At 39.9% G+C, this 27,056-nt stretch overlaps 3 protein-coding genes across 8 annotated transcripts in view; 1 reads left to right on the top strand and 2 right to left on the bottom strand.

Annotated features, from left to right (window-relative positions):
- LOC119738683 (WASH complex subunit 2-like) overlaps nt 1-11,058 on the bottom strand; it is a 66,701-nt gene extending 55,643 nt beyond the window's left edge. For all 5 annotated transcript variants that reach the window (XM_038213603.1, XM_038213601.1, XM_038213605.1 and 2 more), the window contains exons 1-3: nt 10,936-11,058; nt 6,676-6,837; nt 3,691-3,855 (exon numbers count right to left, since the gene is read on the bottom strand). In XM_038213603.1, coding sequence (XP_038069531.1) covers nt 3,691-3,855; nt 6,676-6,837; nt 10,936-11,034 — 426 coding nt within the window. In that variant the 5' untranslated portion in view covers nt 11,035-11,058. The remainder of the gene's footprint in view (nt 1-3,690; nt 3,856-6,675; nt 6,838-10,935) is intronic.
- Nucleotides 11,020-20,116, top strand: LOC119738685 (18S rRNA aminocarboxypropyltransferase-like). Of its 2 annotated transcripts, none has more exons than XM_038213607.1 (6): nt 11,020-11,115; nt 11,562-11,669; nt 12,774-13,002; nt 13,737-13,930; nt 14,273-14,452; nt 18,842-20,116. In XM_038213607.1, the coding sequence occupies exons 2-6, from the start codon at nt 11,567-11,569 to the stop codon at nt 19,486-19,488; spliced, it is 1,353 nt and encodes a 450-aa protein (XP_038069535.1). In that variant the 5' UTR covers nt 11,020-11,115; nt 11,562-11,566; the 3' UTR covers nt 19,489-20,116. The 2 variants fall into 2 exon arrangements, with proteins under 2 accessions (XP_038069535.1, XP_038069534.1); XM_038213606.1 differs by having other exon boundaries at nt 11,088-11,216.
- Nucleotides 20,117-20,173: 57 nt separating this feature from the next.
- Nucleotides 20,174-27,023, bottom strand: LOC119738686 (mating-type switching protein swi10-like). Its single transcript, XM_038213608.1, has 10 exons — nt 26,867-27,023; nt 25,615-26,042; nt 24,782-24,875; nt 23,799-23,902; nt 23,075-23,174; nt 22,866-22,942; nt 22,531-22,630; nt 21,788-21,859; nt 21,210-21,278; nt 20,174-20,338 (listed from the first exon to the last, which is right to left on the bottom strand). Exons 1-10 carry the CDS (start codon nt 26,969-26,971, stop codon nt 20,207-20,209), a joined length of 1,281 nt encoding a protein of 426 aa, XP_038069536.1. The 5' UTR covers nt 26,972-27,023; the 3' UTR covers nt 20,174-20,206.
- Nucleotides 27,024-27,056: the final 33 nt, after the last annotated feature.

Here is a 27,056-nt window from a genome sequence, read left to right as displayed (position 1 = left end):
GCACCAGCAGTGAACTGTGAATGACCAGGAAGGAACCCCGACCAAAGTTCAACAGGAACGGGTCGCCTTCTTATCTTGGGAGAGCTCAAGTTTGCCTCGTGTCCGTTCAGGACTCAGAGGCTCCTTGACTGTTCCTGAGGGATCAAGATGGGCTACTAACGTACCGTCCGCAGCCAAATGTGATTTGACTGACACCCCAAATGTCTTAAACTGGTTTTTCTTATAACCAAAAGATTTATTGTCATATTGTTGTCAACGCAAATATTGATTTATTGCTGACATCCCCATGCAACCTTCAAATCTTATCGACAGTAGTTCAATGTTACTGGCAAAGTGTCAAGGACAGAAGAGTGATGACGTAACTGGGAAGTACATGTAGGGTATGTATTGAGAACCCGTTGAGGGAGAATAGTGTGAAGGCCACCAATAAAGCAATTTGTAAACTACGTACATCAATTTGTCAAGATATCAATTTGAGAACAAGACAAGGCAAGCCTTGTAAAGATGGATCTCAGAGTGCACACATTTCTATTCAACTGATTTCAAATGGCTATTTACTGGAAGTCTTTTCATGCCTCTCGTCTACACAATGAGCTCAATTTAGCCCATTCAATGGCGTCACAAGTAGGGCAGTTAGGGAAAATATTTGGGGGAATTGTGCCTTCGATGATACAAGCATGGCATTCTGCACACAGTCAGAGTATGTCTTAAGAAAGATATTTGGTTATAGGGCCATCGCAGACTTGTCCTTTGAAAATACAGGTAGAATAACATTTACAAGCAATTTTCAAAATGTTTCGAATGGCTGACATTGCTTGTTAGACCTGTATTTTTTTCGAAGGACAAATCTGCGATGGCCCTATAGCCAAATAATTTTCTCATGACATACTCGGACTGTGTACCAAATGTCATCTGCCAAACTATACAGGGTATCCTATACGACAGCACTGCCCAGCTCAAAAGCGCCAGTCAGTGAGTCAGTCAGTGAGCGAGTCAGTCAGCATGATAGGTGCGAAGAAGGCACCAGCCTGACCCTCTGGGACCAGTGAATAGTACACTGTACTCCGTACCAATATTGGAAAGGGGGCATGGATGGTTGTCATCTTTGAGTGATCAATTAATTCAAACTGCTCTATTTGAATCTGCGGGAAACCTGTAAATCTGCAACTTGTCAAAACAAAATGTTGGCAAAAAGCACAAAACTTTTTCAATAGTGTCTCCATTATCCGCATTGTGCAGAAGTACCCCCTCACCGGTTGGAAAGAGAGAGGCTGGTGGGGAGCTGTTAAATCGGTTTCAATCGGGTGCCATCTTGCTTGTGAAACTGCGACGGTACCGCGATCCACACACTGTGTGAGCGTGTATCCCACCCATAAAGACGGGTTTCCGACTCCATAATTATTCGTAGTCAGTGCCACATGAAAGGATCGGGAACAGTCTACACGCATTGCCTGGTATTACGTACAATTAATAAATAAGAAGGAGCATGTGCGTGAACCAGCGAAGTGCATGTCCCACCAAGGAATGCACCATTGCTAGGCAAAATGCATCCTCTCTTGGTCACGCACGGAGCTCATCGAGAAAGCTTGTAGTTACATGTAGGCTGCCATTTTCAATGTGTTACTACAACATGAAATCTGCAATCAGGTTGGAATGTTTCCAACTTCTCCGAATAATCAACTGACACGGCAAACTTTTGTCAGGTTCCTTCCTATGGGAAGTACGCATCAATGTCTGAACTTGCCATGGTAAATTTAGTCTTGCTACAACCGGTTCGGAACGGAACAGATTATGGCAATCGAGCATGAATGCTGCTTCCCTGGGGGCCTTTAACCCTTACTCTCTGAGGGTAGTTTACTGCATGTCAGTTGGTTATGCCAATGCCCTCCAGCTGCAGTTATTTGGCAGATAACAAGTCTTAGCAGTGAAGGCTCCAATTGGCAGGAGTTGGAGGCCCTGGAGGGTGCCTGATACTGACCAGCTGGGGGCACTCACTTTGTTATCAGAGGACTCTCATTGTTCTCTGTTGCATGTATTGGAGTGCCTGTCCAGTTACCCTTGAAATGACATGGCAGATATTGGAGGGCCATGCAAAAAACATAGGAGATTTTCTTGAGGCACATATTGGCATGCGTTGGAGGGTCTAGTAGGGTAAGGGTTAATGTTCTAATGTAAAATGAATGACAAATGGAATCTGAGAACCGACTAACAATGTAGTATAACGAATCATCCACAATTCCTATTATGAAAGGTAAACGGGCATGAACCAATAGACCATTCATGCCTGTCAATCAAACAGTGCACATTGACCAATCAGATCACCACTTTTGATCAGGTGACAACAGTAGCTCAGTTAAACTCAGTCACAAGCACTGTGAGAGATGTACACAAATAAATGGAGGGTGGAGCTTATGGCTAAATTTGGAACAGTCCGTTAGGGCACCCCTTTTTATTTCTGAACTAAGGTCAGTCGGTCACAAAAAAAATTAAAATCTGAAGAAAAAAACCCTGCAATGTTACCCATATAGAGAGCTAAATCAAATTACGGTATGCCAAGTGTGTATTGTCTCTAATTTAGTTTATTGCAATGAGTTTATAATCTTCAATTGATATCGCTGAAATAACAATAAAGGTATAGACACCTAATATGATGATAGGCACTATCCTCTCATCTTCTGGGATTCCATTGGTTGCTATACCCCACACTTTGTGTAAAAATCTGGTATTCATTTTCAATAGCTTTGCAAACAACACAAAGCCTGATGGCCTGAATTTTATTGTTATTTTTTTTTTCATTTGTTAAGTTTTTGGTTAATGGGGTTCAAGACAGGGTTGACAGCAGCAAAAACCGTTTTTTGTTTTCTTAGGTCCGGAGCCCAAAAGAGGGTTGGTTGGCAATGACAACCAAATATAATAAAAGGGTACCCTTAAACACTGACCGATCAAACAGCTCTGCAGTGTTATAATCCACACAGGAAGTACACATATAGATAGGGGGCCTGACCTCATAAGCAGACAACGCCCTCAAATCCTCTGAAATTGTACATCATGTATGTTGAATGCCGTGCATATTAGTGCAAATTAAATTGACCTATGTCAGGGGTCACAAAGACAATGATGCGCTAGCTGTTCTCTGACTGAGTGCGCTATTTTGGATGCAGTGTTCAGACACATTGTGTGGCCTACTCTCGAGAGCCACGTAAGAATGCATTGGACAAATGCATACGTGCACAATTCAGAACATACAGCATTAAACTGCATGATGCATAGACCAGGACCCACTTTCATGGCGAAAATCCCTGCTTACTGTAGCAGAGAAATCCATGCTTACTATAGCAGAAAAATCCATGCTTACGGTAAGCGAATTTCACAGGCTAGCGAAGAATTTTGGCTATATGCGTACATCCCATAACTAAGGAATATGTGCTTACACTGTTACAGGGTTAACACAGAACTGTTATGTTAGCGCCGTTAGCACAAAATAGTGATCGCAAGCGCGGAATTATATGGTTAGCAGAGCCAAGAAATTGGGCCGTGCAATGCCTGTACCAGAAAAAAATGAACTACCGGTACAGCTTGCATACCATGAAAATGACACTCAACTGTCCTTCAGTAACCAGTCAAGATGTGTATTTCTACCACTGAGGGCGCACTTACATTATATGCCCCCACAGTCTCTATAAAACTTACGTTTTCAATGAACTGCGTATTGGCCAGCATGAGGAAGTCATTGAAGACATTGTGCACGCGGGAGTCCGTGCACTTGGTCTCGTGCACCAGACCATCCACCTTCTTCTCCAACTCGCTGGTCTTGGTCAGCATCTTGTGGGAGAACTCTTGCAAATATAGCAACAGCTGCAGAAAGAAAATTGTACATGCATCTAAGATATTCGTGTAGTTAAAACCTCACATCAGACATACATTTTTATTGGCACTTTGACATTGTCTCAGTGTGCTCAGAAAAATGCAACTTCATGTACAGTCCATACAACTTGTAAAGGTGTAGAGTTGGGTCTTGGAAAAATACTCCAGAAAGAACAAAACCTTGTTATGAAACTCTTACACGGATCAACGCTAATACAATTCAGTAGCTATATATGTGAATGCTCATTTAATATATGTATACATAGGGTTAACACGGCCTTACAAGACAACACAAAATTTGTGAAATTTCTATTAGCCTGGTCACTTACCGGTACATTGTAAGTTTAGTTGATTTTTGTCCATATAAGCTAGCTAGGGCTTTAGCATGCCTCTAACAACATAAAAGGCAACCAAATGTTTTGTGTATAAAAAAAAAATTAATCTTCAAAAAAGTACTGCATCAGACAAACTTTTGGGCGGGAGAGGGAGACTCACGTGTTTGAAGGTAGAGCCATTTGTGGTACGTCTTAAATACGTTCATGTCCCTTTTATTGCCTACTAATACTTTTGCGCTTATAACTGAAAGACAATTTTCTCTCAGCAATACTGAAAGTGAACACGAACGCAAATTTATGACGTCAGGGCGAGTTTGCGCGTTGCGAATTCGCAAAAGTTGAAACACATTTCAACTCCGGCGAATTTCGCAGCGAATGCTTCCTGACGTCAAATTCACATTGAATTCACATTCACATGAAGTATAAACTGGCCTTAACTGATGAAGATTAGGCAGGCACCTGATGTCTGTGTGACATTTTCATTTCACGCACAGTACACCTTAAAACATGAATACGTGTAGGCTGCAAATCCTTACAGCATGTACGTACAGGGTCTTGAATCGGTGCCAACAATGAACATTTTTAGCTATTCTGACATGCCCAGACATTTTGGTTCCAGTTTCAAAGGGAACCAGTTAATTGAGATAATCCCACGGTATGGAAGTCGGTAAATTTGATTTAAATAAAACACGGAAACGTATTCACGTGCCTCACATACATACTCGTGCAAGAGATTTTCGAATTGGAAAATGAGCGTCGCACATCTGATTGTTTGCTGTAACCAACGGATACTCAAACAGTCTGGACTACGGTAATTTAACTGGCACATTTCCAACGGATAAGTTTCATTGAAAATTAGCTAAAGCTACCATGCATGTACATAAGCTTTCCTTCTTGCCTACTCTTGTTGAAGATTATTAACCCAAACCTTGCTGAACCCAACAACATCCAATGTTTTTGTTGTTTGAATTAAGCCTGCAGAATCCAACAGCTAGAGCCCAAATATCTTTTGTTCATTGCCAAGATCAAGCAAACCCAACACATAAATATTCTGTTGCATTCAATGGGGTTCAGGATAACGCTCAACATACTTCAACTCCAACTAATGTGGTTTTGCCGCGACTGATTCGTGACGTCAAGTTCACTTAAAACTTGCCAAACTGGAATTACGAACTGGCGTCAAAGGCTTATTTAATCACGTCCGGCAGTCTATGAGTGGGAACAGTGCGGATTTGCCATTTACCCCTAAGGAACTATAAGTCTGAATTAATTCAAGTTTACAAGAGAAAATGGTGACAATACTGACAATCATGCACATTATACGCAGACTACAGGTTCCGGTAATTGATGCGTTTCCCCTACTTTGTATTACAATCTTGAGGCTGTTTGCCTGCGGAGTATTCGTGCAAATATCAATCGCGTTATATCTGATAACCTTTTAACTGGTGGGTGGTTGGGCAACTTCTTCTGGCCAAAAAGGAAAAGATACAAGACAGGGAAGGAACCGAGAAGGAACGAGTGGGCGAGTACCATCCGTCACGATGATTGAAACTATTACCTTCCAGTTCCAGAATAAAAAAAACCTTTAAAAAAAAGGGCAGTCTGTATTCATACGACATTTGGAGAACTGATCACCTTAGACGTGGTGAGGAGTTGCGGAAGGTGGTGGGGGAAACGGGAGGTGGAGGAACGGGAGGGCAAATGTACCATGGTGGTGCCAGGAACTGGAGGAAGTACATGTATGGTATCTTGATCAAGACCAAGTGGTTTCACTCTCTGGACTATGGACACCGTCTTGTGCGGATGTATGGGTTCCGTGCACAAGTAACCCCCTCTGGCTACAAGTAGCCCCCTCTGGCTACAAGTAACCCCCTCTGGCTAACAAGTAGCCCCCTTACCAGTTACAAAGGAAGAGTTTGGGGACACCACATGGGTAGCATATCATTCTCTAGTTTAATGACTTTCAATATACATGTAAGTCCATTATCTGGTTTTGCCCTTCACTGATGTTAAATCATAAACACTGTATGCTCAGTGTTGTCCAAGGGCTCGTTGGAAAAATGTACAAGCTTACTCGGGTGGGACTCGAACCCATGACTTCCTGCTTGAAGTGCAGATGTCTTATCACTTGACAACCAAGCTTGCTGGGTAGAATGTCTGGTTTGAATCAGATATAGCAGCGGGTACTGTAACCAATCATGATGAAGTTTTTGCATCGGGAAATGACACAAAATTTTCATCATGTAACTGGCGAATACGGTCGCCAAACTCCATCCTGGCAGATAAACAACCAAGAATTGGTTCGCTTGTTTCTTGTTGGTGAATTTCTTTGGGAATATTGAATGGGCAAGAATTTCCCACGAAAATGCAATACTCAAATCCCCAAGACAATTAACCAAAGGGAAACAACAACAGAACCACTTTTTGCTTATGGCCGTCTAAAAACACCCCAGACTTAAGATGAAACTGAACTCACCCCAGCATCTGAGGCCAGTGACCAGTTGTTGCTGCTCTTTCGGATGTCATGGATGCTCAAGGGTTTCTCCCATACCTGGGGCTCCTTCTCTGGGGGTGCCGGGGGCGCTGTGTCCATGGGGCCATTGGTGTCACCTGCACCGAAAGACGGGAGGGCGACAGCCTGCAACAAAAAAATTGATATCAATATATTTCACACAAATTGTGAATGTCCTTGTATATCATTCGATTACAAAGGAAACATAGGCCTATACAGTCACAGACTGCAAAACAAACTTCATCTCCATACTCAAGACCAAGTTTGACATTCTTTTAGTACAGTCAATGTGCATTTGACAATCATTTTAATCTATTAAGCGTACAGTTTCAAGTTGAAACACACTATATCATGATTACAATCCCTCATAACCTGTATGAATGTGAATGAAAATGCCACAAGGCCTCACATGACAGTTATTGCATTCCAAATACATCACATACAGGTACGTGAAATTAAAAAAGAACTTCGTATCAGGCCAAGCAAAAAAAAAAATACTAGTTCCTCATTCTTTTTTTTCCCGGCCGCCTCCTTTTCATTTTCTTTTTTCTTTTTTAATTCACACATTTCCAATATATTTTGCACATATATAATTTCAAAAAATTGTAACTATGTATAAAGGGTTACGGCTTCTTGAACACAATTTTGTATCAGCAAAATAAATGAGAAAATTGAAGAATCCATCCGCCATCCTGGCAGCCTGGGGAAAAAATGCACCTGCCTCTTTCATTTTGTCAAAAAGGCTGGACCAGCAAATACTGGGGTTTTTTTTACTTGGCCTGATAGCACGTTCATATTGTACAAGTGTACATTGATTTCTCTAGCAAAATATAACACAGTGAAATCCGAATCTTGCTGATTGCATAAACTATATACATGTAAATGTAAATGTGTGTGTTAATCCAATTTGTTTGTTATCCAAATACATTCAGACAATGAAAATGTATACCTGTACAGCTACATTGTATTAAAGCAATAGCACTTGCTGTTGTACATTGTGTGCTGTGAATAATGTTAAGAACATACATGTGTGAATTAATATACGAATCTTACAGGCATGCAACTTTTCCTCGGATCAGCTGATTTCCTTTTTTTTTTACTTCCCATGTGTGCCAAAGAAAATAGAAAAACACTGTACAAAGTTTGGGAAAAATTTGAATTTCCTCTTTTTTTTTTGTAATTTCCCAGTTGCATGCCTGATCTTATGCACCACATTATGCCATCATTTTGTCTTAATTACATGTACCTGTACAAGTATATTGTACGCATACATACATGTACATACTGACCTCTAAATGCATGTAGGGAGCAAGATTTAATCCAATAAGAACAGTTTCCTAATCAACTTGACTGACCGAATTGAGTAGATTACATTTCCATCATACTTATATCCGATGGGAAAGAACTCATTTATGAGGATGCCACAATTCCCAGCAATTTGCAGTGAAGCATGCTGGTAGGCATGGTAGTGTGTAGTACATGTATGTATGAAGATTACAGTGATACAAGTCGTTAAATGTGAACATGATATATGAACTTCAGTGACCCACTCTGCTAAACGATTACCCTCACAAGATAAAATATTTTACAAAAATGAAGTATCCATATTGTGGAAAGCCCACATGTGATATAAGATTTCATTTGGTATTTGTTGGACCTCCCTTTGTCAGTCGAATAAAATATAAGGAAAAAATGTTGCAACCTGACGACACTTTGTTCTTCATTGCAAAAATGATGATAAGACATGAATCTGGGACTGAGAAACATTTCCAATTTGGTTAAGAAAAAAAAATTCTTGACTCTCTATAGACTTTGTACACAAGGTTGCAACATTTTTCCAAATATAATTTGCATTGGGGGGGGGGGGAATCAAAAAATTCATTTTTCCATTTTGATGAATTTTTTTCTCCACCATCAACTTGGCTAGTACTACAATGTTGGTGCATATACAAACATGTACATCAGCATTTCTTTCACCACATAGACAAACCTCCAACCAAGTTTCTTTGAACATCACATCTAAAATCATAATATTGATATTACTCAAATCTAAAAAACACAAACAGGACCTTCAAACAGCACGTACAAGACACCTACAAGTACATGTAGGAGGTACGTGTACCACTGACTACTGTCCTAAATGTATATCTTGATATGAAAATGTATATCGCACATAAAAAATATAACCAAACAGCTGGTACAGCAATTTCAAATTCATAACTTGCACACTAAACATGCAATTTCCAAAACTTCACATGTACGAGTACCTTTGACATCTAGTTCTGGTATCTGCAGTGGGTGAAAGATCAAGGTCTCTACAGGTTACACAAAAAACACCTTGTGCCAAACTTTACAAACAACTCACCAAGAAATCGTCCGTGTCAATGTCCATGTAACGAGCCATCCTAAATGAGACCGTGCAGGTGCACAATTCTACAATCTCACCCTGTTTGATCTCTGAAACATACAGCCTGATCCTTGAGAACTAGAAACAAATCCTAGCAAACTTTGTCCAGGAGTTGAAAGACCCAGACAGGAGTCTCCATATTGCAAACCACCCTAGAACTGCTAGTGTGCTACGTTCCGACACTACTACTAGACTTGTTTTACAAACTAATCCCCCAAGACGTTACAATTTTCTTTTTCTTTCTGTTTCTTCAAACATAGCTGAGTCATAAATTAATTGCCCGCAGCCTCAGCCTGGTAACAGCATATCCTGTCAAGATTGCAAACTGGATATCCACATTACCAGGGATCTTAAGGTCACATTCCTAGGCATGTTTAGAGACAACCTGATGTCAACAATCCCCGTTAAACTTAAAGGGAATTTCTGTGAAGAAAAAAAACAATTGTAAACTTCAGCCATTGTTGTGTACATACACTAGATGGGAACATTACAGAAAGGTTACATGTTTTAAGAACTTCTATTGAAGTTCTAACACTGATCTACATCCCACTTCTATTTTCTGACTCAATTAAATAGCTGGCGATATTAAGAAAGCAACAGGATTGTCTAGGACAATGTAGACTACTATTACTGCCTATTGGGGGAACGATGACACCAAAACAGAAGAAAATTATGGATACAGAATGAATGCAGAAGACTATGTGTATTGCATTGGGGGTTTTTGTGCATTATAAGGCGAAGTAAAAAAAACAACAACATGTTTAGCGTCCCCGCCCGCTTCCTTTTTAGAGGCCGCCTCCTTTTTTTTTTTTTTTTTTTTTTTTTAAAAGACAAAAAATGATAAATTTTAACGATCTCTGACGAAGGAAATCGTATTTTTAGACTTTTATACTGTGTATAAAGCTGTGGAAATAGTCAATGAGTCCAAGTGGCGGCCATTTTGAAAAAAGCTGGTAACCATCTTGAAAAATAGCCCGGCCGCGTTGTCTTGAAAAATGTGTCGGGCGGCCATTTTGAAAAAAAAAAAAAAAAAAGGGCCTCCTCCTTCCTTTTTGTCAAAGAGGCAGGACGCTAAACATGTTTTTTTTTTTATTTTGCCTAAACTTGTAAGTTGTATTTATACAACAAAGAAATTCTGCTCAAAATTTAAAAAAATATATATATCCATGGTCACAATAAGTTTGCTTTAAGCCTGGCAAGTTCATATACTAAGCGGGAAAGCAAAGCCAACGCAAAATCATGACACACATGAAGTAATCAAGTATTCACACTAAGAATTCACAAAAGTAGCACACATTTCACAGAGTGTTTTGTGACATCATATTCACTTCCCATTCACAATGATAAAGTATGGACCGGTCTTTAACGTTAGGTTGATGAATTCTAGCTCGGAAAACCCAGGTCTAAGGCTCATGGAAATTTCTCATGTTTTGAGCCTTAGAGCTAGGTTTTCCAAGCTAGGCCGACATGAATTCATAAATTGAATTTTAGGGGCGCTCTTGTCACTTCACAATTTGTCTTTTTATGTATTGCAACACCTCAACGTCTGCACTCTAGAAACCTCTAGAACTAAGAAGTGTAATTTATGTACACAATACATCATTGTATGGTAATTCATGCAACTGCAATGCAGTATTCAATCAGATGACAATGTCAAGATCAGTGTGACGACTCGATGAGCATGATGAGTGAACAATGGTGAAAGGCCACAGCTGGCAGACAGGTGCAAAACTCTACATGCAACTTGATTGATAGACTCCTCAAATTCACTCATTTTGACCGATCGGGTGCCGCTGATCGACAGCCTAAATTCTCACCCCTTCATTTTGAGGTTGTCCATCAAAGCCATTTGACAAAAACTCATCCAAATCCCCCAGTGGGGGAGGTGGCGGGGCCGGAGGGGGAGGCGGTGCCATCGCAGTCGTCTGCTTTCTCCTTGCTGATTGATAAGTCACGAGATTCTGGCTCAACACCCGCAGTTTCTCGCGCGATATCCGGTCAATATTTCCCACAATGCAGCGGAAACCAACATGGCAGCGCCCATAACACGAATGATTTCGAGTTCAGCCAGTGCACATTTTTCGCTTTAAATCCTATTGTAAGTGCTAACAGTATTGCTCAAGTGAAATTATCTGAAAGGAAATTGTGTTTCCTTCAATTTCGTATTCAAGCATACCTCAGAATAGGACTTGTTTACCCTGAAAGCAGATTTTAATATATGACGATCATGACATAAGCGATTATCATGCGATATCACGAGGCAGGGGCGTGGTCAAGTTGGAAAAGGGGGGAGTCACTTCTTGAAATGAAATCTAAACAAAACTGTTGTGTTAGTTAATGTATACATTAAATTTCATTGAATTTGTTTTATTTTTTCTATTTTTGTTTTGTTGTTTTAATTCTTGTTTTACTTTTAATTTCTTTTTCGCTTTCACTTTTTCAGGAGAAATGGGAAGGAACCGAGGGAAAGGAGGAAAGAGTCGTGCTTCAGGGGGCAAAAGCCAACGTCATGTCCACAAATTTGAAAGATATGCGAGGGATAGTCAACAGGGTATCTAAATCTTTGGCCTTGCAAGATTGCCAAGATTATTAACCCAATCTATTCACAGATTCATGATTTATGAACACACAGTTTCTGAAGTAATAGTAATTTGTTAAAATTGTTTTACTCAATTGGCATGTTTGGTCATTATAATCATACAACATGGTTGTGTGTGGCAATCTGAAAACGAAATTCTCATACAAATTACATCCGTGTTAAAATAATGTGTGATCTTTCAACGGAAGCATTACCTAAAGGTAGTGTATATTTTACTGTGAACTGGTTGCCAATTGCTTTCGCTGTAATACCAGTACTGCACTGATGAGCATGTGCAGTGAATCATTTTGAGACTTAGACATTTTTACTGTGACGAATCTTCCTCAGGTTCCGTGCTTACATGGTCGTTGTAACTTTGTATTCAACATGTTCAAAAGACGAGAATCAGAACTATAACAATTTCAGACTTTATTTCCCTTTTAAAAAAATCCTCTGGAGGCACGAATCAATTGAGATGAAATATTCTGCAATTAAATGTAGAATTTGATTTAAAATAATAAAGGAAGTTCTAATAGTCTTACTGTGGGGAATTTTTTTTTATTAATTGAAAATGGCGTGATCGGCAGTGTCTCGAACTCAGGTCACAGGGCTGTCAGTCCAATGCCTTATCCATCAGGCTACACGTTTGCTCGGGTTGGACTGGTACAGTACGTTATTATCTTAAAGGGGGCCTAAATAATGCATACATGTACTTGTTATGGTGCACATGTGCAGAGGAAGTGTCGGCACCAGAGCAGAAAAATATGTGGGACTGGTTCACGGTTAAACATCGTAACTTAAAACGATCAGTCCCTGATCAACAGCTAGAGTTTTCATACGTCTATCAAACTTTGCTAAAATACCAAAACAAAGGAATGAATTGTAAATTGAGTTTTGTTCAAAAGTCATTTTTCTTCCATGATTACATGTACAGATCAACAACTGAGGGTTTGCTTTTTTTGAGGCATTCCAAACTTGTTTTACAGGCAAATAGGTGGTTTTTTTTTAGAAAGGCTTGCCTGGGAAATCTCTTCTAGAATCCTTGACAAGACTGTAAAACTTCTCTTAATACCTCAGAATCATCACAAGGCCCCTCCCGCCCACAGGAGATGGAGGAGGAAGAGGAGGATCCATGGAAGATCCCCTGCCCGCTGGCCATGTGGGATCTACAGCACTGCGATCCCAAGAAGTGCACTGGCCGCAAGCTGGCAAGGAAGGGGCTGATCAGGACCCTGCGGCTGGCCCAGCGCTTTAACGGGATCATCCTGTCCCCCATGGGAACCCACTGTATCTCACCACAGGACAGGTGCCGACATAAATCTTTCTCTTATCAATTGAATTTCGTAACCAAACAGCACAGAAGGAGGTACCGGTACTTGTGAAGCTGTGAAGCTACAGATACTAGTCGGGACATTTTGAACTCTCAATACTGTGTATGAGAGTACACTCAACAAATATTCTTTATAAAAAAAACAGTTTCAAAATTGTAAGGGAATAAAAGTCTCAAGCATCCTGTGAAATCATGGCACCTGGTATGCTGTCATTTTTAAGAAAAATTTAATTTTTGTATCAATTTCCAAGCGATGGTCGACTGACCATCATTAGAACAAAACTTACTTTTTTTCAAATACTGCCCCAAATTTATTACCAAACTTTAAGTCCACATTTTGGGCGCAGTCGGTTACACATCCGTGAATGGATGCAAGCAAGCTAGTCTGGTTCCCTGACCTGACAGTTCCCTGATGTCTATGCTCCATATGATCTGAAGTAGGGTCAGAGAACCAGACTACAAGAACAGTATTTGTTTTCTTGGTTTTCCAGCGTGAATGAACACGAAACTTTAAACAGGTCAGTGTAACAATAATTATATGCTATATATACTGACCCCCAAAACCATCCGTTTCTGAAAATTACAGCAAAAGCAAATGTGGTATACATGTAATACCTTTAAGATTCTTCTTTAAAAATACTCCAGCTCCCTTTTTTGTTAGCTTTCTTGATATTTGTGTAATGTATGACTTTATCTTCTTTGTAAAATAGGCATATTGTTGAGGCCAAAGGCATTGCAGTGATTGACTGCTCCTGGGCCATGCTAGAGCAGACACCGTTTGACAAGATGAGGGGTGGTCAGCCACGACTCCTCCCCTACTTGGTGGCCGCAAATCCCATCAACTACGGCAGGCCCTGCAAACTCTCCTGTGTGGAGGCTTTCGCTGCAACTTTCTACATAGTCGGTGAGGCAGGTTGCTTTATTTGCTTTGTTTTGTTCAGAAAAATGTCGTCTCAGTGCACAGTCAGTAAATTGCACTTTGTGACTAAAAATAGGTGATGAGCTCAGCCGATCAATCTTACTTACTGGAGATTTGATTTATGCTGTTAACAAATTGGAAACGTGACCAATTTATTAGGGTAATGATTGGGACAAAACTAAAACAGCTGTTTCGAGACGGAAACTGCTGATGTCCTAACGCTGTCACTTTTGTGTAACATATTATGTGGCCTTCATTTAATTCTCTTTGATGCCTTTTATGTAATTTTTTTTAGACAGAATGACTCAATTATGCTTTCGCTTTCAGGTCTCCCTGAGTATGGCCTGCAGCTGTTGAAGAGGTTCAAGTGGGGACCAGGTTTCTACCAGCTGAACAAAGATGTCTTAGAGAGCTACGCGGCCTGCAAGAACGGCACTGAGGTGGTGGAAGCACAGAAGGCATGGATGGTGAAACTAGAACAGGAAGATGCACTCAGAGCAACCACAGGTGATTACGTACCATGTAGAGGTGCTGGTACACCCTAGCCCTCTCCATGTTCTGTACCTTATTAGAGTGAGCTTTATTGTTGTTGGGTACTTTGTAATTAATAAAGTGAACATTCCTCAATCCTCCAAAATCCTCATGGTAGTTTCGGAGGATTTTGGAGGATTGAGGATGAATGGTGTTTGAAAAAATTAGGCTTTTGGAGAATTGAGGATGAATGGTGTTTGAGAAACATGAGGATTTTGGAGGTTTGAGGATGAATGGTGTTTGAGAAACATGAAGATTTGGAGGATTAAGGATGAATGGTGTTTTAAGAAGAGGAGGATTTTGGAGGACTGTGGATGAATGCATTTTTGAGGCAGGACTGTCTGACCATTTTGAAGGATTGAGGCGCTGGGTATCCTTCATTTGAACATAAGTGCAAAAGTTTGGAGGATTTTGGAGGATTGAGGATGGTTCTTAGGAAAAATACCTAGGGGTTAGGGTATAACCCTAACCTTCCCAACTCCATCAAAATCCATCCCCAATTTAGTAAAACTCAGTAGGGAGTCAGGGTTAACGCAATTAAGTGGTTTGTCATTATTTTTTGGGTGTGGCAGCCCAAAAAATATTCAAATTCAATTTCTCATATTTGTAACATAAGATACATGGGAAATTACAAGCTCAAAACATGGCACACGCAAAAATTTGGTCCATGACAAGTAACAGATGAAACAATTTTCAAATGTTGCATTAAGAGCAGGATTCAAATATAAAACTTCATTATTAATGTAATGCATTCTTGACAATCAGAATATACATCTACATGTAAATGAGAACAATTTTGGGGGAAAGAGAGTGCAAAGTGGTGTAGTGCTTCTAAAAAACATGTACAAGGTACATAAATGATTTATTTGTTTATTTTTTAATGAGGGCTGGAGCATGTTCTCTTGATTTGAACAATCTAGAGCAAAAGACAAACCAGAACATTTTAAGTGGGATTTTTTGGTAATATTTGCTCAGGAGCATTCCCACCAAAAAGAAAAAGGCAATGAGAAATAGTGAATTAAGCTCAGACAAAATAATCCATGATCATTTTAAAAAAAGAGACTGATTATTATTATAAATTTGGACCTTCATTTGACAAACAAATTTGTTTAAAAATGATTTTTCTTACCTGCACATCGTAAAAAGCTTGAAGCGCCATCCGGTTAAATCACTCCATGATGTTCAAAAAGTGGGATGAAACTCTTGGGAGTTCAGAGACTTAAAACAGGCTTGTGGTTTGAAGATGACCAGTGCACTCAGGCCAGCAGGCACACATGTCTTACTGCTGTTCACCTTCAAGTCAGGCGGTACCTTTAACAAATGCCCCATATACATGTATAAACACCCTCGGTATGGAACGCACTGGCCACAGTGGGGCCCTATCACCGGAAATATTGATTAGTAAAGATTGGGCCTTAAAGGGGCACACACAATCTTGTGAAAACTTAAGTAGTCTAAGCTGTCCTTATTTGTAAAATTTCAACGACATTGGAAACAATTTGGACATGCCCAGAAATTACGTTTGTACGGAGTAGACATTTGAAATTTAATAGAAGAACGAACATTTATTTGGATGACTTTTAATTTTAACTTAACAACTAAACACATAAATTTCTTTCTTTTTTCGGGAAATCATTTTGTTATGTGAATGCATGAAATTGTCAGCATCAGCTGAAGTACAAATGGACAACAAACCTCTGTGAAGACTTCTACTTAATCATTCAACATGTTATGCATTATTTTGCACATATGCTACTGTTTGAATTTCATGGGCTTTTTGTTTAATTTGTCACCCTGTGTATTTGTAAAAACTGCAAAAATAGCCAACAGAAAATTTTACCAACTGACCTTAAAATTTATGAGCCATCTCAGCTAGAAAAAAAACCCCTTTAATTGAAGATCCCATTGTAAAAAAACTTCGCTTGGACAATTGCCATTCCACCAGCTGGTTGCCATTCTATGTTTGTGGTTTACGGAAGTTGCGGAGATTCTCAAACTAGGTCTCCTTTAATTACCTTCGACCATGCATGGTTGCCACAGCTTAAAAATAGCCTTGCAGGCATTACACATGATGTAAATTTGTGATTCATTCAGGAAATGGTCCGTATGCAATTCTGTCAGACAGCGTTTGCATCATTCCAAGATTGACGCCAATGTGGCAGTTGCTTCTTCTTTTTTATCTGATGATAGAAGAATTCTTAAAATAACTGACCTTCATGTTGTACCAGGCTTGGGTGACTCCATGTCAAAATCTAACAGAAAAATGTTTGAATAACCCTGTATAAAGGCCAGTTCATGCTCTGTGCTATCATAAGTTCATCACAAGTCCCTGCAAGTCCTTGCAAATCCATCACGTCAGTCTTAATTCAACTCCCAAGCTATTCAAATGAGCTTTTACAAAGGCATTTCTTTTGTTATTGTTCATCCACTGTGTCTTGTGACTGAGCTTGTGACTGAGCTTGTGACTGAGCTGGAGACTGGACTTGCGACTGGACTTGCGACTGGACTTGCGACTGGACTTGCGACTGGACTTGCGACTGGACTTGCGACTGGACTTGTGAATGGACTCGCGACTGGACTTGTGACTGGACTGGACCACATCCCTGCAGTGTGTGAATGCAAAAGCAAATGCGGGCGCGAAAGCAAAAGCACACATCAGGAATGCAACTTTTCCTCGGATCCACTGATTTCCTCGTTTTTTACTTCTCATGAATGCCATTACAAATTGAAAAATACTGTACAAAGTCCTGTGTGGTTTGGAATTTCCTCGTTTTTTCTAAATTCCCAGTTGTATGCCTGACACGTGAATTTGTGACATCTTAGCAAGTATTCACCAAATTTGCCAAAAGTGTATTCATCGAACTTGCTTTACATTCCCTTAAAGCATGAACTACATTGTAGCCTTTTGCTACTATAATTAATGTACATGTAGTTGTTGCTATTTATACACGCATAGAATAGAGGTTTACTCTGAAAAAAATTGTCTTTAGATTGTTCCATAAATGGTGTAAATTGTGAATGGAAAATTTGATATCTGTGAAGACTGTATACTTGTCACAAATTACATTCCTGTCATCAAAATTATGCGATATCTTGAAAAAGTTAAAACGAATTCACCATAGTTCCAATAGACCCTTGGGCAAAGGTCCTGCCGTAATCAGAACAGCATAGGCCCTCTAATTTGTTTTTTATTCAGGTCAATCTAGTCAGTAAGCAGAGTGCATCATCCTTGTTCACTTTATTGGTTCCAACAGCTCGCAGCGTATCTATTTTTAAAACGTTACCACGCAGCCCACACGCAACGCATTGGCACAACTCCAACAAACGTCAGGAACAAGTGCATGCGTTTACAGCTGCATGCAGATGTAACTCATCATTGCTTCAGACAAACTCCCTGCCGTGCACTTTTTTCTAGTTCAAATCAGGACATGTCTCATTAGGATGACTAATTCGGCTTCAGCCTGGGAAGTGCTTGCCAACAGAGGGCGCTCTTAATGTCTTCTCCCTTCTCAAGTGATGCAACTGATGCAATGTCTAAACCCAGTCAAACTGTGGGGAGACTGATAGGGCACTAGCACCATTAGCCATAAGTCCCAGGGGAAACAAATTTAACTAAACATGTATAGGGTAACCTAATGGAACATTCTTTGTTCATCACATAACATTGCAGCAGCAAGTCTTGTTTGAAGTAATGGTGCCTTGCATGGCTTGGCTGCAGACCCGAATCTATCAAGATGCTGCAAAAGCCTGCAGTGGTCTTCAAGATTTATTTATTCGGCAATTGGCCGGAACAGCCCACGAAACTCTTTCGACTTATTTTCAGTGGGGTTCCTTGGCAGAATATGAGGAAGGAAATTACATTTTTAGTGGTGGGAGGAAATCCCGAGAATGATATTCTAGGAAAAACCCACGGAATCAGGCAGGGACTGAAAACCCAATCCACACGTTGGCCCAGGCGGGATTCGAACTCGGGTCACAGCAGTGAAAGGCAAGGAAAGTCCCGCTACGCCAACCTGATCCCCCTAGTATAGTTTGGGTGAAATTTGTTTGTCTTTAATTACAATGTAATCAGTAATATCGCGAGAGGTAATGGTGTCACTGTCTGTTTATATGTGTGCTTTCTTCTGGAGCTAGCTGGGGATGACGTACCCTCATCCCCATAAAAAAAATACGACATCATAATGTTAGGGCTGTTGCAACTCTCTTCATAACAAAAGTTCTCTTACAAAAGTTCTCTTACAAAGACAGTGGGGCCAGCACCATTATGCAGGCAACAGAAATCATTTACATCTATACAACAAAAGATAAATTTGAAACTCCATTGACTTTTAGATTTTTCTATTCCCTTCTGACTCTCTCCTCTAGATCTGATGAATATCGACATGGAGCAGGAAACATGCAACCTGAACCGGCAGCCGCAGTACGACATGCCCGACTTAGATGATGACGACAGTGATGATGAGGATGATGAAAATGAAAGCGGGGATGAAGAAGATGTTCAGGAAAGCAAAGATGATGTCAATGACAATGATGAGGATAATGATGTGAAAGATGAGATGCTTAGAGGAGAGGCTTCAGGTGTTGCAACTGACAGCCAGGATGCAATAGATGATGAAGATGGTGGAGAAGATGATGAAGATGACAGTGAAGATTCGGAAGAAAAGAATCAAGCAGAAGCATCAGATGATGCAACTGAGAAGACACACAAAGTGCCTCAGAGAGACTGTTCCGCTGAAAGCTCGCTCCCAGTTGGAGAAAGTTCCGATGCAAAGAACACCTGCAGAACTCAAGATATGGTAACCAGTGCACATGATGAGAAGAAAAGCTCTGGTGCTTGTGACTTGAACAAAGTTGAAACGGAAAGCTTAGATGGAGAAGTAAGAACCGAAAGCCCAAATGAGAATGTCCTTGATAGAACTGATCATGGGAGCAACTCGGATGTCAAGACTGGGATGTTAACAAGCGAGACTGAAGGTTTGAAGGCATCATTAGAGAAAGTTTCAATTTCTTAAGACATAGACAGTTTATTTTTTTGAACAATTAAGTCACCAAGATGTCATTCAATGTGAATGCTTTTCATAAAATATTTTATTTTCCAGCTTCACTCTGGATGATACTTCAAATAATCTCAGTCTGTTTATACATTTATCAAATCTACCTGAAATGTCTAAAATGGATCCTGCAAGTGTTGACGGACATTCTGATCTTTAAATTTCTGATTAAATGAACAAGATACGAATAAAAAAATTCTATTATTTGAGTTTTCAGACAGTCAAAATATTTAGAGGAAATCAATTTATGATTAACTACATTGAGAATGACCCCTCCCCCTCCAAATAGAAGCTTACAGACTCAAAGCACATGTTGTTCAGCTGTCAGGTGCTCAAACAAAAACATTCCATTATTATTCAGACGTAAGGAATACAGAAAGGATTAAAAGAGAGAAAAAATATCCTCAGCCACAGTTTATTTGCAGTTTTATCCAAATGGACAATTAAATGGCCAAAATCAGTTACATACATGTCACGAAGTATTCTCACTGGAATGGTTGCATTGAGATTGAACATTTCCAATCAAGCGTGGTGTTTTTACAAAGCTTGCGTACTGCTTAGTTGGGTTTCCCTCTAGTGGAGTTGAAGCTATTTTCTACCAATACAGGAAAACCAAATTCCCAATAAAAAGTATAACAATGTATTGAAATTGTTTATTTTGAACAATTTTACTGTTTTATCAATCTGGTTCTGATGTTGCTGGCACTTCAGCTTTTGTTGTAGCGGCTGCAGTATCTTTGGTGGCAGTCTTCCGTTCAATCCTGGTCGTCTTCAAAAAGGGCTCGTGAAGGACATCGTACAACCTCTGTGCCTAGAAACAGAAAGCAATTAATTGTTAGCCAAAGGGCCTGTGTAATGCATATTTTTTTTTAATGCAATCCTTGAAAATGCACCTTGTGTCCCATTAAACGCAATTTTCATTTTGCAATTTTCAAGGGTATTTTGCTGCCCTTTTTTATTTTGATGCTAATGCGAATTTCGTATTGACGAGCAAAATTGTGATGTCACTTCAGAGAAACCCCAATGTTCCACCTATTTTTGTACAATTAAGTGCCAAAAGTTTGAATACTTTGCTGCTGTAGATTTTCCTTTCTTTGGTGAATCGTTGTGTCAAATGTGTCATCAATGAGCAAACTTTTCTTACAAATGTTTTCATTGAGCTAATTTTGGGATTCATAATTTGAACAGAAAACCTATAAACTGAACAGTGTCTTCCTGAAATGACATCACAGCAACAGCACCCTCGTTGTCTGGAAAAGCATGGACAGTTTTAATTGTCCAAATAAGTGCACTTTTCAATACAATTAACCAAAAAGGGATGTCAAATAGTTTCACACATTTAAGAGGAGTAAGAAGTTACACAAAATGTGTTCCTAAGAAAAAGTCTCTTCGTGGACCCTTTACATTTGTAAATAATTTGTTGCTGCCGCAATGCGACCATTTTACAAGTCACAATTAACACCGGATGAACAATAACTAAAGATTGTCTTTATCACAGTTTATCTGAATACATGTACGTAGTGACTTGACTTATGAGGCACTTGACTACAACACTTTTGCAGGATCTTCACAGGGCCAGAGCTGTCTTGAAGACTTATTAAATAAAACAAATTAATCAAAGACCAACCACATCAAATCTTTATTCCAAAATAAATCAAACTTCCTCCAAGAACCTTCCTTACTTTCTGCGGTCCAAATCCAGGGCACAGGTACAGGTCCTCTTTCGATGCTGCAAGGATCTTGTCAAATGTCTGAGGAAAAAATGTAAATAAAACTAACTTAGCAGGAGGTGGTGGGTTCGAGTCCCACATAAGAAAGCTTGTGAAACTTTCTTGGAAAGATCTCAGACAACACTGAGTGAATGAACCATGTTTATGTTGGTGAGGGCAAAACCCAATATGTCTCTCTCAAATGACGTCATTTCCTACAGACCAGCCATGTGCATTGGCATTTTGAGCATCAACTTGCACATTGCGCATCGGCTGCGTCGTATTTCGAACACATTTCGAGCAACAAAGCGCGTGTTTGGAACATTTTCAACACTGCGCAATGCGTGCTTGATTGCGTAACAATTCCATCTTATAAATAGTGATAGGTTGCAGTAGCCGCAGAAAATAAATTCATCATTCAAAACTAACTTTATCTCTTTACACATATTTCTCACACAAATCCTTCTCTACTGTACACACTCTGCCAACCAATAATATATGGCTGCTGATAGTGTAGTTTGCCTATTGTGTATCTGCACATAAATACTCACCCCAAATGTTGAGACCAGAGTGACAACATCCGTTTTGTTAACTGATCTGACTGTGCTCAGAACATCTGTCACCTTGGTAATAATTGTAGAGGAAAATGGACAAGTTATAGAAACTTTTAACATCCCACGTAGTTGCCAGAAACCTTCCTGAATCCTCAAAACTCCTCCACTTATCATGAAACCAAAGGCACATTCATAGTACTTCAACTTTCAAGGGGTTATCATGGACCCATTCCCATTAGCATACGTATTACATTGTACTACACTGTGTTTAATCCGTGATGAATTCATGATACCAGAGAGCCCTGGGGTGGTATAAGGAGTAACAACCAGGGGACTGTGAGGCAGTACAGATAGATGAGTGAAGTAACAGTGACTGGGCTGCACCTTCCTCAATTTTGCAAAATCTCGGAAAGATCTTCCGGTAAACTTTGAAAGGATCTGTGAGAGTTATAGTTAATGGAATAGGTTTCATCCCTTTTTAGTGCAATAAGATTACAAACACTGTGAAAGCTCATGAGAGGGGGACTCATAACTGCTACTCATGTATATCTGCTGAGTACACAAAAGATTTGCTTAGTACATTCTGGTTACCAGCCAAAATATCTGGTGATTGTATGTTGCTGTGACTGGTTCCCTGCTGATTTCTGCTTAGTAGTCAAACTTGCTTAGCAAAAACATGCCTGACAACTCAGGGAGCAAGGGTTGAGTTAAGCACCAGTGTAACTTTATTCCGACCTTACCTTTGATAGATAATCCGTTTCTATCTTTTCCTTCAGTGCGTCTGCAGACTTGTTCTCATATGACTTGTAGGTTTCTAAGTATCGGCCTGCCTCCTCCGCACTACAGTCAAGAACGTACATGAAACAAGAATTATCAGACTATTTTCGAATCTGTTTTTTTCTGTAATTGGCCATTCTTTATTCAAATTTTGTGGGGCCCATGCAAGAATTTTAAAATGCAGAACATGACACTGTTATTGTTCCACAACTTCCATACATGCATAAAATAATTTTAAAAAACCAGGTAAAAATGTTAATTTTGTATTACAAATAAAGTGACAACTGAGTGAAGTTACCTCCATGCAAGTATGAGAGTGCAATCCGCCAGTAAGGCCATACGAGCCAGCTCCTTCACAGAGTGGTGAGGATCTTTCTAGAATTGACAGACCACAGACAAATTTGAAAAAAAAACAACTTTAATTTGTGACTGGGCTTTTTGACTAGTAATTCAGCAGCTACGACAGGCCTTGTGATGGACTACAACACACCACGTCTAGCAACTCACCACATCGACCTGTACAAGCAGCACCCTGAGTTCGTACTGGTGACCGAGGTCCTTCAGTCTGTCATGGATGTAGTTGGGATTCAGGTGGTGATATCTCAAGCTTCCGAGAGAAAAAAATATAAATTGAATCGAAATTAATAATCAGTATCCATGTAATGATTTGCAAGTCCCAAGAAGCATCCACAATGCACAAAATCGAATAAGTGTAATTTCAGCCCATGTTTTTTTTTAGTGAAAACTTGAACAAACAAAATTAATCCAACCAATGTGCAGAAACGTGCAGCGAGACTGAAGGATAAGACTAGACTGGCACATGTCTAATGTTTTGAAACTCTGGACCATACAGTAATTTGATGGCAAGAGAATGTAAATTTTGGGACTCTAAAAACACACTTTCCATGAGTCCCACATTGTTGAGCTGAAAAGACATTCAGTGCGTGAAGCTACATCACTGAAATTGCACTATACATGTATATGCCAAAGGCTACATTAACCCTAACACCCTAGAAAGATTGACTAGGAACCTTCCTCACTCCTGCAAATTCCAACACCATATGGTAAACTCAACACCCAAACTGTTGGACTCTGATTATGGTGGTATGCCTGATACCCCATGTAAAGCATAACCAGTATTGTGCAGTACTCATTCCAACAGATTCCAACAAACCCTGGTGTTGGAGTTTGACTGGATGGGGAATGTTAGGATTAAGTCAACTATTCTTACCTTAAATACAATGCACAGGCAGTCCTTCCCATGACATAGTCAGGGACGATGTCCCCAAACTCCCAAGGGATATTTCGGATGTGCTTAAGAATGGGATTCCCTTTCTGGAAAACAATGACAAAGAAATCAAACCTGATTGAGAATTAGTGATAGTGAAGTCATCGTCACCACTCTTCGATGGATAGGTGCAAAATAGCAAAATATCACACGCAATACTTCCCAAATCAAGTCGACGAACATAAAAGCTAAAAACTTCCTTACAAGAAGTTTCTTGTAGTTCTGTCCACATTGTCACTTGCACCATGACGCATGGTATCATAAATAAATGTAGTCCGAAAATTTGGGACTCTCAATACTGTGTATGACTATGAGAGTCCCAAAACTTAAGGTACTGAAAACATGCAATACAAGAAAATAGACTGACATCTGAAACAACCAGTCCAACAACACTTCAGTGCTGCATCAATCAACTGTCAAGTGACTGTGCCACAAAAATATCTAGGATGTCGGGTACTAGGTCACTATTTCTACACATTTCTCCATAGTCAGGCACCAGACTAATGACATTGAATGAAGAAGTCAGTCTTGTCAAACAGTTGGACCATAGATGGACATGTACAAGTCTAGTCTTTAGCCTCATTTTGAAATCACTTGACTTCCCTCTCATGTGCAAGCCACTGCCAAATATTGTAGAAATGTCTCCTTTAAAAATTGAATTGAGTCTTCAAACTTGGTTGGTGAAATACTGAGGCCCTTTTCTTTGCCCAACTAAAGTTTTGGAGAAATTTGCTGGCTGAAGAGTGAGTAAAGTGGGCCTGATCTTCTTTTGCATCGTTTTGAGCACTTAAGGTCCCAGTCTAGGATAGTTGCTGCACCACAAAGTGATGTACCGCGTGTAAAATGTCTACTGATGATCTCTCACTCTGTGGCATTTCAAACCAGAATTGTATTTGTCACTTCTTGGTGCACCTGATGACACCTACCTGTCTTGTGTTGACGACGATGGTATTTGCTCCCGACGGTGCCTTAGCGCTTGTCGCGATGGGTGCTGCAACTACTGCAGTCGAGACTGCTGCTCTGCATTTTTTTTTTGGAAGAAAAAAAAAGCAATTAAGACAAATTTTTATTAGTTGAACGGTTAGACTGGATTCAAGGCAGTAAACATATGATTACATCAATCCTCTTCAGTACAGTTCATTCATTGAGGTCAAAAGTGAGGTCACTACAGATGTGACACACTAGCTTGTTTAGTCAGAAATCTTGACCATAATGACAAATTTGGCATAGTTCCCAAGAATCTGCCGAAAGTCCTGAAATAATGAGGACCTTGTCTTTGCCCCATGAAAATTGTGGAGAACTTTTGTTGGCTAAAAATAAAGGGAAAGATTCCCATATCTGGCCATCACTTTCACCATGTGTACAAACCGTTTCAGACGGCTCTGAAAGTTTCTAAGTGTTTTCTCAGTAAATACTTCAATATTTTCCCTGTTAAATTTGACTTTTTACGACGTATTATCACTTTCTGATGGCTGTCACTGAAGGGAAAAATTAGTGATGGCCAGATATGGGAATCTTTCCAAATAAAGAGCGAGTAAAGTTTGTCTGATTTTGTTTTGCATGTTTTTATGCATTCAAGGTCCCAGTCTAGTAATATTGCAGGAATCAGCAGGAAGCAGGAATCAGCAGAGAACCAGTTACAAGCAATATCAATCACATGTCATTTTGGCTGGTAACCAGTCTTTGCTAAGCAATTATTACCTGTTCTTAGCAAGTTTCTGCATTTAGCCGGTACATGGAATTTCCCCCTGGTACTAACCTCTTCAGCTGCGGCTCCTCATAGTCCGCTCCTTCCCTCAATGCAGAAAACTTATCAGCGAATGCCGATCCTATTTTCCTTTTCGTTCCAACCCCGGCCCCGTCGGGCATACCGCAGGTACTCGGTTCTGTACCAGGATATGCAGATGAGGCGCCGACCTTAAGGTCACTTGCAGTAGACAGGCCACTAGTCCTTCCATTAGTGCCAGCATCACCAACAGTTCTACTGGTTCTTTCAACTGTTGCTGTGCTGGTAACATTAGGGATTCTACTGTCCGATGAAGTGGATGCTACTTTGGAATTTGGCTGATTTCTTAGTGTTGATGCGGAGCTGGAACTTGCATTGGTTCGATTGCTGGAGGTTGCTTGGTCCTTGGACTGCGCAGTGGTGGGTTTCTTTCCAAACTGGCTTTTGAAGTACGACTTCACCTGTATGAAACAACAGAAAAAAACAAAATGAAAGATGAAATACAATGACCGAGGTTGTCAATATTTAAAACACAAGTCTCCAGACAAAGCCGTGACTAATGCAATTCGAGTTACTGCAATACTGGTCGATATCCGTAGTATAGAAATTGTGATGAATAAATTTGTTTGTGTAAATTAAAGGACAGAGGCTTGACTTCCATTTTTTATTGTTCTTTTTGTTTCTTTACTATATATCATCTTCAAATTGTTTTATTTTTCATGTCTTGTTGAAAAATCATAAGAAATAATGCTTTTTAAATACAATGTAAACAATGGTATTAACTAGGCTTAAAAAGGGTCTCTTTCCGGGCTCACAAAAATTAGAAAATCAGCCAATAAGAATGCTTATTAGAAATGATGATGAGAAAGAAGGAACTTCAGAGCTGTGATTGATGAAGATATTATTTTAGCTGAGTATTGCCACGGTGCATATGGGTGTGACCTCGCAAAGACCAAAAAAAAATGCAGTTTTGATGAGAACCAGAAACTGAAATGATAAATTTTATATCAACATGATCAAGATGTTGTTCAAATTGTTGTTTTAAACATTCAATCACACAATTAGAATCTCAGCTTCAGATTGGCATACTTTTTATAGGTTTAGAGGCTACCAAATCTCTAATATGCTTGCGCCCGGACCCCCCCCCCCCCCCCCAGTCACACCCTCCAACTCCAAGTCCAAATCACATTTTGTGTGTGTCGTGTTATCAAAACGGGTGCTAGCTAGCCGTACCGTGTGACCGTGTCAGCTACATTTTGACCAAAAAAATAGGTTGAGGGCCTACCTTTGATTTTCCATGCTCTAACCTGGCGATATCTTTTGCACTGGGTATGGTGAAAAGTCTCTTTTCCTGTTGCTTTCCATCTTCCTCGCCCTGTTTGTCACCCATTTTCTCACTTAAAATTCTCACCCACCCACGACCTCACATTTTTATTGCAATGTCGATTGGGGGCGCTACAAGGAAAAAAAGGGGA

This window comes from Patiria miniata, unplaced genomic scaffold (assembly GCF_015706575.1).
Source record: "Patiria miniata isolate m_02_andy unplaced genomic scaffold, ASM1570657v1 HiC_scaffold_3, whole genome shotgun sequence".
NCBI classification, from domain to species: domain Eukaryota; kingdom Metazoa; phylum Echinodermata; class Asteroidea; order Valvatida; family Asterinidae; genus Patiria; species Patiria miniata.
Note: the sequence above shows the minus strand (reverse complement) of the source record. Positions and strands in the feature narration are given on the sequence as shown.

Bases quoted from the DNA above. Each gene is read 5' to 3' on its own strand.
- LOC119738685 (XM_038213607.1), top strand. From the start codon at position 11,567: ATGGGAAGGAACCGAGGGAAAGGAGGAAAGAGTCGTGCTTCAGGGGGC. The intron at 13,003-13,736 runs GTGCCGACATAA...TTTGTAAAATAG, and splicing joins TGTATCTCACCACAGGACAG to GCATATTGTTGAGGCCAAAG. The intron at 13,931-14,272 runs GTGAGGCAGGTT...TTTCGCTTTCAG, and splicing joins TGCAACTTTCTACATAGTCG to GTCTCCCTGAGTATGGCCTG.
- LOC119738686 (XM_038213608.1), bottom strand. From the start codon at position 26,971: ATGGGTGACAAACAGGGCGAGGAAGATGGAAAGCAACAGGAAAAGAGA. The intron at 23,903-24,781 runs GTAGGTGTCATC...ATTGTTTTCCAG, and splicing joins TCGTCGTCAACACAAGACAG to AAAGGGAATCCCATTCTTAA. The intron at 22,631-22,865 runs GTAACTTCACTC...TCTTGACTGTAG, and splicing joins ACTCTCATACTTGCATGGAG to TGCGGAGGAGGCAGGCCGAT.